Genomic DNA, 14,431 nt, shown 5'->3' on the forward strand with positions numbered 1-14,431 from the left:
CAGGGGCGTAACTAGAAATCACAGGGCCCCATAGCAAAATTTTGTATGGGGCCCTGTGATTTCTAGTTACGCCCACCTGATAACCCAAACAGCCCACCTAAGGGTTACCCTGCAGAGCCCACCATAGAATCTCTATGGTAGGCTCTGCAGGGTCTCAGGCGGGCGGTCAAGCCCTCTTACCTGTCAGCCCTGATCCTCTGTCCGCCTCCTTCTCCTCCACAATCGACTCCTCCGTCACTGGGCCCCTCCTCCTCGATAGCCGGGCCACGCCCCTCGATAGCCGGGCCCCGCCTCCTCGATCACTGCCGATGACGGGCCCAGCCACCTCCTGCGAAGCTGCTGGTTGTCACCAACTCAGCAGCGGCTGTGAGAAGGAACGGAGCGTTCCTCCTCACAGCCGCCAGTGACAGCCAGCAGCCTGGCTGTCCGAGCAAGATGCCATAGCGACCCAGGCGGCCCGCATGGCATCAGGGAGATGTCCTGGCCGGGCCCCGCCGTGCCTCGGGCCCCATAGCGGCTGCCTGGGTCGCTATGGTGATTGTTACGCCACTGGTTCCAGTCCAGTGACTTTGACTAGGCTAAGATGAGGTCATCAGTCTGCTGCCCCCTTTCCCGCAGTGATCAGATTGCAATATTGTAACTTTGCAGCAAGTCAGCATTTCAGTGCAGGAAGTAGATCTGGACCCTGTAGGATTTGTGAACAAAGATGGCTCTATCCCCCTAGAGAGAGAAGCAGATGAAGGCATTGTGACGGGGAGTGCTATGATTTCTGTTGGAGGAAGTCATTACTCATTCATTATAATCTTTGCACTTAGCATACATAACATATGTCTGATGCTAGATCCTCTTTAATCCCTTGCTATGATGTGTCTGCTGAAAGGTGATATGGCACCTTAAGAAAACGCATTCAATTATGCTTCTCTTATATGTGCTGATTGGCCAGAAAAAAAGAAACCCCGCCTCACCGGCAGAAACTGGTCTGTCCTAGCTATTTGTATTTGTGGAAATATGGATACAGCTAGTCCCATTCAAGGATCATTTCTGAGCATGATGGTGCCCCCGATAGGTCCTTCTGCAAGCCACTAATACATTGCAATGACCGATGAAGCAAAATGAGCAACTTTACGTGTTGGCCAAATGTGTCATTGAGCTTCCTGTACAGCTGACTTGGCAACATTCTAAAAAAAATAGATAAAAAGAGAGACAAATAAAACATTTGCTACAGGGGGACTCGGCTAAAAATTCACAGAGCACTCGGGGTTTGCTAAAGAGACAACAGAAGCTGTTTGCCTTTAGGGCAGGTTCACACCATTTCCTGGAGCAGATCTGGTCTGGAAAATGGTGTGATCCTCCCCGCAGTTCCAGTGCATTCCAGACCAGACAAAATGAGACATGCAGTATTTTTCTGGTCTGGTCTGGAACGGACTGCGCTGGTGTGAACAGAGGCCATAAATAGCATAGGGATACATTGGGATGCATTTTGGGTCCGGAAACAATCTGGTCTGGAGATGATCTGGATGAGGTGTGAATGGGCCCTTAGGCTCCATACCTCTGATTGCTATGGAGTCCTCTGTACACAGCAAGCGGGAGGAGGAGTTACCGCTCTGACTGTGTGTGCATGTCAGCTTGAGCTACTGAACTCAGTAAACAAGCTTTTCCATACAGCAGAATAGGCACGTGAGCATGTAAAAAGTAGCTAACTAGCACCGAAAATACACAAATATCCAGAATATTTCATAGTTACCCAACTAAATACATTTTTTAAAATTGATTTTTTTTTGTCGCCCTCACCATAATAAATAAGAAAAAGGAAACCACTACCTATTCCTGTTTTAGGCCTTGCTGGGGAAAGTGAAGAGTATACAACGAATGTAAATACTTTATATCCTTGGTTCTCAACTGGTGGGTCACGACCATGTTTTCAGTGGGTCCCCGCGTGCCTTTCAGTGCACTAGGTGAGAGGCTCCTCTGCCTCCCCCCAGCTCTGCATTGTCAATTCTCGTGCTGAGCAGTCATTCAAAATATGCTGCTCGGTGCCGAGTGTCAGCTTGAGGTTGGATGAGATGGGGGTATGGCCGTGAGGGAGCTCCATCCATACGCGCATTGCTTACGGCTCCCTTGCGTGTCCTATAGAGGAGTTATGGTGACATCACGTTCTGGCTCCCGGAACCTCTACAGGACATGCAATGGAGCTGTACAAACAATGCACATATGGATGGAGCTCCGTCACGGCACAGCAGCCCACACTGGACCCCAGGCTGAGGATCCACTCCAGTTCCCATAAAGGTAACGATACTGGGTGGACCTTAATAAAAAACTCAATTTAATGAAAAAAAAATTGGATTGTGTATGTGTGTCAGAATATCTCTGTGTCTGTCAGTGTTTTTGAGGACCCGTTCACACTAGTACAGTGCATGAATCGCATAGTCCTGGGATTCTGTTGTGGGAGGTGTGTTGCGTTGCCATTCATTTTTAATGGTACCCCAAACGCCCCTCCCACCCAGTGGGTTCATACGCCCGCACCGGAACGCGCAGTACCCTAATGCTGTGCGATCCATTGCAGTGCAACTCGGGTCGTGACTTAATGGCGAAGGACAAATGTGGGTCCTGAGGTTGCACAGGAGAACCGCTGTAATTAAGGAGTTCATCTAAATAAATGATATATTTGTAGAATGATACAGTAATATATACACTCGCCGTCCGCTTTATTAGGTACACCTATTCAACTGCTCGTTAACACAAATATCCTATCAGCCAATCACATGGCAGTAACTCGATACATGTAGACATGGTCACGATGGTCTGCTGAAGTTCAAACCGAGCATCAGAATGGGGAAGAAAGGTGACTTAAGTGACTTTGAACGTGGTTCATGGTTGTTGGTGCCAGACGGGCTGGTCTGAGTATTTCAGCAACTGGTGATCTACCGGAATCTTCACACACAACCATCTCTCGGGTTTACAGAGAAAGGTCAGAAAAAGAGAAAATATCCAGTGAGCGGCAGCTCTCTGGGCAAGAATACCTTGTTGATGTCAGAGGTCAGAGGAGAATGGGCAGACGGGTTCAAGCTGATAGAAAGGCGACAGTAACTCCAATAAACACTCGTTACATCCGAGGTATGCAGAATACCATCTTTGAGCACACAACACATTGGACCTTGAATCAGATGGGCTACAGCCACAGAAGACCACACCAGGTGCCAATTCTGTCAGCTAAGAACAGGAAACGGAGGCTACAGTTTGCAAGGGCTCACCAAAATTGTATAATAGAAGATTGGAAAAACGTTGCCTGCTCTGACGAGTCTCCATTTCAGCTGCGACATTCGGATGGTCGGGTCAGAATTTGAAAGCATGGACCCATCCTGCCTTGTATCAACGGTTCAGGCTGGTGGAGCTTCATATCATGGATGTGCAGCCGACAAATCTGCAGCAACCGTGTGATGCTATCATGTCATCATGGACCAAACTCTCTGAGGAATGTTTCCGTCACCTTGTTGAATCTATGCCACGAAGAATTAAAGCATTTCTGAAGACAAAAGGGGTCCAACCCAGTACTAGCACGGTGTACATAATAAAGTGGCCGGTGAGTGTATATAGTGCCGGTGATTATTATACAGCAATGGGTGGTCTTGAATTATTTTGCAGCTTTGTTGATATTTGTGTCTGAGATTCCCAGATGTACAATGTGCTCACTTGCTGTCTTGTCTCTCTACAGGAAGTTATATTACGGAGATCTTCATACAGAGAAGGTAAGACAAATGTTTATAAAACTGTCTTAAAGGACTAGTCCATGGTACAATGAGAAATTATTTAAATTATTGTAAATGGCGGCACACTATATACTGCTCTCTACATCACAATCCTGGATGGACAATGGTAGCCATAAATCCATACAGAGCTAAAGTCAGCCTTAGACTTTTATCATCAGTCTATGGGCAGCCATAGATATAAGAGTGGGTCAGACATGCCGGCCGGGTCTAGGAGTTTAGAAGAGACAAGAGCGCCACACCGATGGGTTTTAGGCCCCGTTCACATTTAGGTGTTGGTGTTTTTTTGATTTGTAAAGCGTTTTTGAGTGTTTTACGGACGTTCAGCTTCAAGTGTTTTTCTATTTGGCCCAATGGAAAACAGTACCATCATGCAAAAACGCCAACAAAATCCCCTAAAAAGCTTGTGACACACATTTTACAGAATTTCCATTGAAGTCCAATGGAGCAAAACCGCTCAAATGTGCCTGAAAAGAAGCTCCTGTACCTAAAAAGAATTGGGATCACCATACTGGGTGGGAACACAAAACCCTAGGATGGGAGAGGACAGAGATGGGAACTTTGGTATGGAGCTCTTGTCATTGGAGTACTCAAGGAATAAAAGAAGTCAAGACTGTGTCCAAAGCTGAAATATCACTTTGAGATGGACCCGCCCACTTGGCCCATATCTCCTCACCAAGTTTGTGAGAGAGAACACGTACAGTATTTGACTGCCCCTTAGGAGAGAAGGTTTTGCCAGGTCCATTCAGAGTGGGGATGCTTTTGAGATGGACAGTTGTCTTGACAGATGGACCTGTTATTCTTGGTTGGACATCTCCTTGTCTATGGCCACTCAAAGTTCCTGAGTGATGCCACACAATTCTAGTCATGTGACTATGGCCAAAGCTGACATAATGGCTTCTGGGTGTAGTTGGTGGAAAGACTTGGTGTTCTGTGAGATGACACTGATAAATAAAGAAAACTCCAAGGTGGGTGAGAACAGAGGTGGAAACTATGGTATGGATAACTCATCACTGGAGTGCTCAACAGTTGTCTGGACAGATGGACTGGTTATTCTTGGTTGGATGTCTCCTTGTCTATGGTCACCCAAAGTTCCTGAGTGATGCCACACAATAATGCTCACGTGACTATGGCCAGAGCTCACATAATGGCCTGTGGGTGTAGTAAGTGTTAAGACACAGTGTTCTATGAGATGACACTGATAAATGAAGAAACGGGCTGAGTCAGAGGAGCTGTATAGCTGCAGGTAAAGAATGTGAGGCGGCGGGTTTGTTTTCATAGTGATCTGCGCAAAATAATATTACAAATCATTATTCAGATGTTAGGAATCCAGCGTCATGATCTCTCTTCATGTCCGGATTTTCTAATCTTCATTGGCTGCTGTGTCCATATTATTACAATAATAACAAGAACTAAGTTATGAAGTCCCGCTTGTCCCGCTTGTCATGTCTATTCCACATACTGCAGGCTGAACATTGTCTAATATTGGCATTTCTGTCACTGGATTCCACACTTTATACATAACCGAGATTGTTCCGAGATATAGTAGGGGTACCATGCAGGGGTCCGGGCCAGATGTGGTGGCCCCTCAATAAATCATCACTTGTGGGATCCAGATTTAGATATCAGGGGTTAAATGTTTGCTGAAACTTTTTTTTGATCAATTTAATTAATTTACCAATTCAGTTTCTTTGTCTTGCAGATCTTATCTGCTCCTGGGGGCTAGAAAATGCTCATTTTGTCCCTTTATTGAGACTGAACTGAGCAAATATTGTCCTAATACAAGAGCCATGGGTATTCCTCCCTGAATCTCAATGAGCTTTGTGTATTTCTTCCAGATTTGTGCAGTAATCCAGTGTGAGACTTGGAGCTTCCTGTAATAAAGACCGGTCACTGCTGCTCTCTCCTTGTGCAGGGTGACTGGTCTTGTCTCCGGCCCTCCTGTAATAAAGATGGATCACTGATGCTCTCTCTCCTTTTTGCAGGGTGACTGTTCTTGTCTCCGCCTCCTCCTGTAATAAAGACCGCTCACTGCTGCTCTCTATCCTTGTGCAGGGTGACTGGTCTCCACCCTCTCCTGTAATAAAGATTGGTAATTGCTGCTCTCTCTCCTATGCAGGGTGACTTGCCTTGTCTCCGCCCCCTCCTGTAGTTTTATGTAGTGGGTGGGGCCTGATGAGTCTCTCCCACAGCTCTGCTCAGGTTAAGTACAGCACTCTGATGATGTCACTACTGCTTTTACAGGGTAATATTTGAGTTTGCAAAGGCTTTTGGTGCACATAAAATGTATGCATACCCTTTGTGGCCATTGAGGAATATATTGCTCAGTTTGCCTCTTCAGAGGCAAAGTCTCACACTGGATTACTGCACAGATCCGGAATATATACACATTGCTCACCAAGATTCAAGGAAGAATACACATGACTCTTGTATGAGGACAATATTTGCTTTTAACAGAGTTCAGCTTTAACAGATCCAGAAATAGTCAGCTGAATTATAAAGCAAACATCAACCTTTCCTCTACAACCTAAAGGTATGCTGCGGGCAAACTGTTACTAATTAAACACGGGGACCGGCCTTGTGATTACAGTATCAGCAGGACCTCCTAGTCAAACTTTTATTACATTGTCAGGAAGCTTCTCTCAGAACCTACAGAACAGAAGCAGGTAAAAGCAGGTCTTAACGGTTGCTTAAAGTGACATTAAAGGATACGTTTTTTTTTTCCCTCCCCCCAATGTTAATTAAAAAACTTATCTTAAATGATGTTTCTTAATCCGATCTTCCTCTTCTTTCCTGTCGTTTTCATCTGTCCCTCCAGCGCCGCAGCGGCTCTCCGATCCAGCGCTGACTCCTCTGTCCTTTCTGACACTTCTTGTCCCACGGCATCTGTGCGGGTGCACGCGTCAATAGACTTACCTTGCGTCTCTGCTCGTCTCCCGGACTAAAATCTGAACTGCGCATGCGCCCGCCCCAAGATCCTTAGCGGCCGCCCGAGATTGTTCAGATTTTCGGACGGGAGCGTGCGGGGAAGACACAGGTAAGCTTGCTAGCAGTAGATATATGCAAAAAAAAACCAGAGGGTTTAATTATACTTTAAATTCTGTCACATAAAAGTTTAATTTTCCTGATGCAGCTATTAGATGAAGCAATAATAAGTAGCCGATAATGCTGATATATTGTAACCATATCATGTGATTTCCAGCAGATGGCAGCGCTGAGTCAAACCTAAACAGTACTCAGAGCAGCAGAAGTAACACAGACGACAATCAGGTGGGTGCCATGGGGTGCTGTAGTGCAAGGACATGGTAAAAAGTGCAATTTAGCACTGCATTTGTTATTAAAAAAAAAAATTGCATGCAAATGAAGGACACCGGCAGGCCCACGTGTCAGACTAATTTGCAAAGCTTATCTATTTCTTACACATAGAGCAAGCGCTGCAGAAATGTGTAAGTAGATCACCTGGCAGCATGCCGACGGATTACTCTGTAACAAATGTGACAGCATGTGTTACTTTATAAATGCCGCCCTTCCAGTCAAACCTGGTACAACAATTGCCCATCTGTCATCGTCCTAAGCTACGGAGCTAACTATAGATGGTGGTGGCATGAGGAATGCTGCGCCACTTGAGTCTCGTTATCCCTACCGGCTTATCAGCTACAGCCGGTCCACATCCAAATCCCACAATTAAATCCCAATAAAATTGCAGGCATTTTATTTTGTGACACTGGCCGTGGAAAATGGTTCTGGTTACAAAAAGAAATAAATAAACTGGACCCCCCAATCAATAAAACCCTTATAACGCATGGTGCCGTTTGCTCCAAGAGGGGAAAAAAATCCCTTCCTGATCCCCAAAGGTGATCGGATATTCTCTGGATCAGCAAACAGTTTTATATCCTTCTATATATAAAGCTGTAACATGAAACTGCCAGAGGTGCTTATTGCAGGTCTATGGCAACACTCGCTGGGTGATGTTTTAGGACGTTGTCAGTTGTGTACCCAAACTATTCCAAAATCTGACTAATAGTGCCCAGTTGGGGTCCAGCCAGGTCTATTTTAGATGGTGGAATACCTTCCCCTGTCAGGTAGTCACAAAGAGAAGTCTGCTCGGTACTGAATAAACTAAAATGAAAAACATACACAGTGTGTGTGTATATATTAATATATTACCCATTTATATTGCACTATATATAAGCCTCCCGGCTTCCTGATTGGCTAGGAAGCCGGCGTCACTTGTTTCTAGGCAGTGTGGCTTCCTGACCATTAAGGAAGCCGGGATGCGAGTCCTGACTGGTCCTGATTGATTAGGAAGCCAGGCTGCCTACCAACAAGGGAAGCCGGCTTCCTGGCGAATCAGGAAGCTGTGTGACAAGTCATGACCTGCCTCCCGGCTTCCTGATTGGTTAGGAAGCCTGATTCACTTGTTCCTAGGCAGCCGGCTTCCTGATTGGTTAGGAGGCGGGTTATGACGTGCCGCCCCGCTTCCTGATTAATTAGGAAGCCAGACTGTTTGGCTAGGAAGCCGGCTTCACTTGTTGCTAATCAGGAAGCCTGGAGGCAGGTCATATCCCACCGCCCGGCTTTCTGATTGGAAAGGAAGCCGGATCCATGCTCCCTCGGCACTGCCAGTCAGGGGAAGTTCTCCCTCTGACCAGAAGTTATGATATCGGAAGTAAGTATATATTATAAAAACCAAAAACTAAAAATGAGGAAGCATGAAAAGAATAAAATGAAATAACTCCAAAAAACCCCTAAAAATTACCTTTGCTAGATTTCCCCTATTCGCCTGTTCCCCTGATAACTGTAAAATGTATATTTCCACTCACTCTCTGTTGCAGGGACAGTGGTCACCAGGGTAGAGAGTGAGACTGAACCCCCCCCCAATGGGGATACAAAGAGCAAATAAAAACATGACAGGGGTTCTACACCATCCTACACACTGCCCAAAGCTAGGAAAGTTGTGGCCGCAGTTCTCCTTTAACTCTCACTGTGTCCCTTTTATTCATTAAAGCTTCCTCTGCTCCGCAGGCGCTCTCCCCGGTGGCACAGGCAGTCGTCAAATTTGACTTTGTGGCACAGTCGGAAAAGTGAGTATCTGACCTTTTATTCGCAGTGCTCTGGTTGCCTTTCATAATGAAATATATACTTACAGTATGTTGTCCTGTGATAAATATAAAACAATGTGAATGTGATTTCCGTTTGGGAAAAATCAGACATATTGTAACGGGCATAGAATCCTGTTTATTACATTACAATTATTATTTACTTATATAGCACCAACCTATTCCGCAGCACTGTACAAGTAAGATCTACATCTGGAATTCCATTTAAGTCGTCGGTCTGAATATTTTAAAGAGAACTATGGGGCAACCTTTTTATCCCATAGTTCTGTTCAGGGTCACGGGAGGACATATACTAATTTCCTCCCGTGACCCAATGTAATGCTCCAGGGTCTGCTATAGCGAAAAGGATCACAGCTGCGGACTCAATTTTTAATTAGGGCTGGGTATGGCAATCAGGCTTGAACCCCAGGCGTCTCTCTCAATCTCAAACGAGAGTGAGGGGTTCTTGCATCATCTGCCACAAACTTAAGAGAAAGGGATGGACCCTACAGGGGTTATTTAGCTCATAGCCCAATTAGGTCAGCAACGTAAAGCGGGTGCAATGACTCCGTTTTCCTTTAGGAGAGAGGATGAACAGACACTGGTGAGAGTAGGAGTTTACAATATAGTAAGTATAAGCGGCCCCAGTACAATGGCTCCCTGTTCCAAAGGGTTTGAGTGGGATTAAAGTTCAGTATCACAGTCCAGACTCCTTATGACCTAAGATACTTGCGGTTTCCTGTGGATGGGACAGAGGCAGAGGAACCTCCAAAGCAGAGAGGGGTCCGCGAATCTCCCGGTGTGGGTCCTGGCTTGTGGGGAGCATCAAGCTCAATAGTGGAACGCTTCCATAGCGTTCACAGGACGTTTAAATAGTGCGCGAACCCGGAAGGGACGACCCGGCCGTGACGTCACTTCCGCGTTCCACGGTGGATCGCAGGGAAGTTCCCCCTCTGATAGGGAAATGGTCTGCGTGACACAGCCGCTGCGTACCACGCTGGAGCGCAGATAGCTCGCGGCCGGTAAGTATATTACAGGACACCCCCTGCAAGGGAACACCCCCGGGGTTCCCGAGGGCCCAGGCTTTCGAGGGTATCGAGAATGGAATTCCCGGGTTAAGAGAGGGGCATGCACCTCTCGGGAGTTTTCCCAGGAATCTTCCTGAGAAGTGTAGCCCTTCCATCTGATGAGGTACTGTAATGTTCTCCCACGTCTCCTGGAGTTCAGTATTTGTTCCACCTCGTATTCGGTTTCACCCAGGATGTCCACGGGAGGAGCCGGCGTGGGAGACCTATGTGGAAAGGGATCGGGTACGTACGGCTTGATCAACGAGACATGAAATGAGGGGTGAATGAGCAGTCCCGGGGGGAGCGTCAGTCTCACGGCATTGGTGTTGATCACCTTCTCGATGACGTAGGGACCAATGAACTGTCTCCCCAATTTCTTCGACGGAAGCTTCATCCGCAGATTCCTCGTGGAAAGCCATACCTTGTCGCCGACTCGGTAAACCGGAGGGGCCCTTCTTTTTAGGTCATAGTACCGCTTCTGTCGGTCCTGCGCGAGCCGAAGCCGAAGGTTCTTTTCGAGGAGCTCTCGGTTCTCCGTTAATTTTGACAAGTAGTCGACAGCCGAGGGCACATTGGTACAGTGGTTGGCAGCTGGGTAGGATGATAGCCGTAGTTCGCAAAGAAAGGAGACTGATGGGTAGAGGAACTGCGGGAGTTATTGAAGGCAAATTCTGCGAGTGGGAGCAGGTCGTACCAATCATCCTGGAGGTATGTGGTGTAACACCTAAGATACTGCTCTAGGCACTGGTTTGCCCTCTCTGTCTGACCATTCGTTTGTGGATGGTAGGCCGTAGAATACCGGTGATCAATGTGCAGTGATGAGCAGAGTCCTCTCCAGAATCGGGAGACAAACTGTGTGCCTCGGTCCGATATAACGCAAGTCGGCAGGCCGTGTAATTTGACGACATGTGCGATAAAGGACCGGGCGATCTCAATGGCGGAGGGAAGTCCGCGGAGTGCAGTGAAATGTGCCATCTTGGTGAGTCCATCTATTACTACCATGATCGTATCATGGCCCTGGGAAGAGGGTAGTTCTACTATGAAGTCTAAGGAAACGGTTTCCCATGGCCGTTTGGGTATGTCTAGCGAACTAAGTAAGCCATAGGGGGGTCTTCTTTCAGGCTTACAGGTTGCGCAGACGTGGCAGGAATTTATGTAGCTGAGAACCGTTTTCTTTAAGCCGGGCCACCAGAACTGTCTTCTGATCAGGTCCAAGGTCTTTGTCAGACCGGGGTGTCCTGCCAACGGCGCGTCGTGAAGCATTTGTATGACAGTCGCCTGCATAGAAGGTGGAATGTACATCCTTGAATTTTTGTAGAGCAGGCCTTCTGCGTCTTGAGAGAGACCAGTAGGGAGTGTACCCGAGTCTTCTGATATACCGTTCCTGATTTGTTCTTTAAACGGTATAATTGTCCCTAGGAATTTGTTCGGTGGAATCACTGGTCTTGGTTCGACCATGGTTGGCTCTTCCTCCGACATTCTCGAGAGGGAGTCGGCTTTGCCGTTTTTTGAACCTGGCCGATAGGATAGTATGAAATCGAACCGGTCAAAAAACAGGCTCCATCGAACCTGTCTTGATGAAAGGGTTTTGCAGGTCTTGAGGAACTGGAGGTTCCTATGATCTGTGAATATAGTGAAAGGGAATCTGGTTCCTTCAAGGAGGTGCCTCCATGTCTCCAGGACTGCCTTGATGGCGAGCAGTTCTTTCTCACCGATGGGGTAGTTGGACTCTGCGGGTGTCAGAGTCCTTGAGAAGAATCCAACTGGGTGGAGAGGAGTGTCTACCCCTATCCGCTGGGAGAGGACCCCCCCGAGTGCCGATTGGGAGGCATCCACCTCTAGGACATAATGGTAGTCAGGATTAGGTATCTTCAGTATTGGAGCTGAAGTGAATCTGGTCTTCAGTAGGTCGAAGGCCCTCTGGGCCTCTGATGACCACTTGAAGGGGATTTTAGAACTGGTTAAGGAAGTTAGGGGTCTCACAATCTCAGAGAAGTTCTTAATGAATTTCCTATAATAGTTAGAAAATCCAAGGAAACGTTGTAGGGCTTTCCTTGAGTGGGGAACTGGCCACTTGTGGATGCAGGCCGTTTTCTCCCGATCCATTTCTATTCCCGCGGGGGAAATAATGTAGCCCAGGAAGCTGATTCTCTTTTGTTCAAAGACACATTTGGATAATTTTGCATATAGTGAATGCGCCCTAAGTCTAGAGAGAATCCAGCGGACGTGTCTGCGGTGACTCTCCAGATCCTCGGAGTATATCAAAATATCATCTAGATACACCACGACACACACGTCTAGTAGATCTCTAAAGATATCGTTTATGAGATGTTGAAAAGTGGCAGGGGCATTGCAAAGCCCGAACGGCATGACCGTATACTCAAATAAGCCATAACGGGTCTTGAAGGCGGTTTTCCATTCATCTCCCTCTCTTACCCTGATGAGATTGTAGGCACTTCTTAGGTCTAACTTGGTATACACTCTGGACCTTTGTAGTCGCTCTATAAGCTCAGGGATCAGTGGTAGGGGGTAGCGGTTTTTTACCGTCACCTTATTGAGTGCTCGGTAGTCAATGATTGGCCGGATGGACCCGTCCTTATTCCTTAAGAAGAACATCCCCGCACTGGCTGGGGATGTGGAAGGACGGATAAAACCCTTCCTGAGGTTTTCCTCCAAGTACTCCTTCAGGAGTACCAGTTCAGGCTGTGAAAGAGGGTAGATCCTCCCTGTGGGGATAGTGCTGCCCGGTATAAGATCTATAGGACAATCATATGGCCTATGTGGGGGAAGAGCTTCCGCCAGGTGCTCACTGAACACGTCTGTGAACTCCTTGTATTGGGGAGGAACCATAGGCTCGGTTACTGTCATCAACTGAGTAATGGGATAACAGGTCTCCTTGCAGTAGTTGGAATGCAGCTGGAGAGTGCGTTCCTGCCAGAGAAATGACGGTTGATGTAGAAGAAGCCAAGGTAACCCCAATACAATAGGGAACACCGACGAGGAGATGACATCTAGGGATAGGACCTCGGTATGCGATTTGGAGCAGGTAACTAGAAGGGGTTGTGTCTGGTAGCAGATAGGTCCGGATGGAGCGGTTGTTCCATCCAAGAAACTGACAGACAGAGGGGTGGTTCGTTTTATAATGGGTATTTTATTTTTTGAGACTAGACGGTGGTCTATAAAGTTGCCACAAGCTCCTGAGTCAATCATAGCCTCTGCGACGATCCTCTCTTGGTCCCACTGCAAAGTTAATGAGAGAAAGACGTAAGAGTGAGGTTGAGTGACGGTAGGGGTGACTCTACAGATGGGGAGAAGGTTACCTTCATCCTGGCGGCGTGCCTGGGGACGCCGCAGTAGAGGCACAGGTACGCGGCCGGTAAGTATATTACACCCAAAGCTCAGTATATAGCGGGCTACAGCTTGCTATATACTGAGACGCCGCAGTCGGGAAGGATCCCGACATTACTATCGAGATCCACCCAGCTGTGTGAGTGACAGCGGGCTCTGCCAATGTAGAGGCAGAGCCAGCTGTACACGCCCCCTCCCCCGTCCGTTCCACCAGTCAGTGCTGACAGTCACGGCTCTCTGCAGGGAGATGATCGGAACGTGAGGGAGGAACGGTATGTGTTCTCTCACTTCCCGATCAATAGAGCCGATGTGTCACAGTTTCATTGTCACACGTCGGCTCGAACTATGAGGATGAGTGAAAATCACTCACCTCATAGTTCTCCTTTAAGGGCTTGTGAAGGAAATGAGATGACGCGTGTTCGGTCAGTTTACACTGAAATTGCACGTTTTCAGCCACTTTGGGATAACACTGACTTTATATTGGGTATATGTTTCCCATTCACATAGCAAATTGCTGTACTTGCTGCTTGTACAATATGTGCTCTACTAAATTTAATGAACCCTGTCTGTACTGTGTTGGCAGCTCTCATTAGTAGCTGTAAATGAGTTCTGGACACTGTGCTAACAAGGGGTTAAAGGAAAATTCCACCTTTTTAGAAAAAATAATTTTAAAAAATGCTCATGTCTTCATAAAAGAAAAAAAATGTGCATTTAGTATTTTTTGCATTGGAGCCAGTAAACCTTTGTAAGTGTGATCATTGGCGGGTGCAATGCTCTGGCACCTGCAGACTCTTCCATCAGTCCATGGGTGGGCAACTCTGGACTGGTGCAACTACAAGTCCCATGAGACATTGCAAGATTGACGGTTACAGAGATGACTTCCAGAGGCAGAGGCATGTTGGGCTTTGTAATTGAAGCACAACTGGAGGACTGGTGTCCATGTCTGTACCCAGGGCTGGATTTACTCTCCCTGCTGCCCCAAGGCCATGTTCCTCAATGCATCCCCCTAGCCAACAACCACCCCCCTCATGGAGAATGGCAGACCTGCAGGCTGCATACAAGTGATCTCGGCGACTTCGACACTGGACATTTAGCTCTGCTTGCCCAGAGCAGGGCTAAATCTAGAAAACAACTACCCGCCCTGTGGCCGGAA

The 14,431-nt window shown here is 47.2% G+C and overlaps 1 protein-coding gene across 1 annotated transcript in view; it reads left to right on the forward strand.

Annotated features, from left to right (window-relative positions):
* The window catches only part of SORBS3 (sorbin and SH3 domain containing 3), a 69,427-nt gene that overhangs the window by 27,054 nt on the left and 27,942 nt on the right, over positions 1 to 14,431 (forward strand). The window contains exons 8-10 of the mRNA XM_018563688.1: positions 3,713 to 3,746; positions 6,970 to 7,034; positions 8,790 to 8,848. Of these exons, the coding sequence (XP_018419190.1) occupies positions 3,713 to 3,746; positions 6,970 to 7,034; positions 8,790 to 8,848 (158 nt within the window). The remainder of the gene's footprint in view (positions 1 to 3,712; positions 3,747 to 6,969; positions 7,035 to 8,789; positions 8,849 to 14,431) is intronic.

The sequence above is a fragment of the Nanorana parkeri genome, unplaced genomic scaffold (genome assembly GCF_000935625.1).
Source record: "Nanorana parkeri isolate BGI_ZX_2015 unplaced genomic scaffold, ASM93562v1 scaffold686, whole genome shotgun sequence".
Lineage (NCBI taxonomy): Eukaryota > Metazoa > Chordata > Amphibia > Anura > Dicroglossidae > Nanorana > Nanorana parkeri.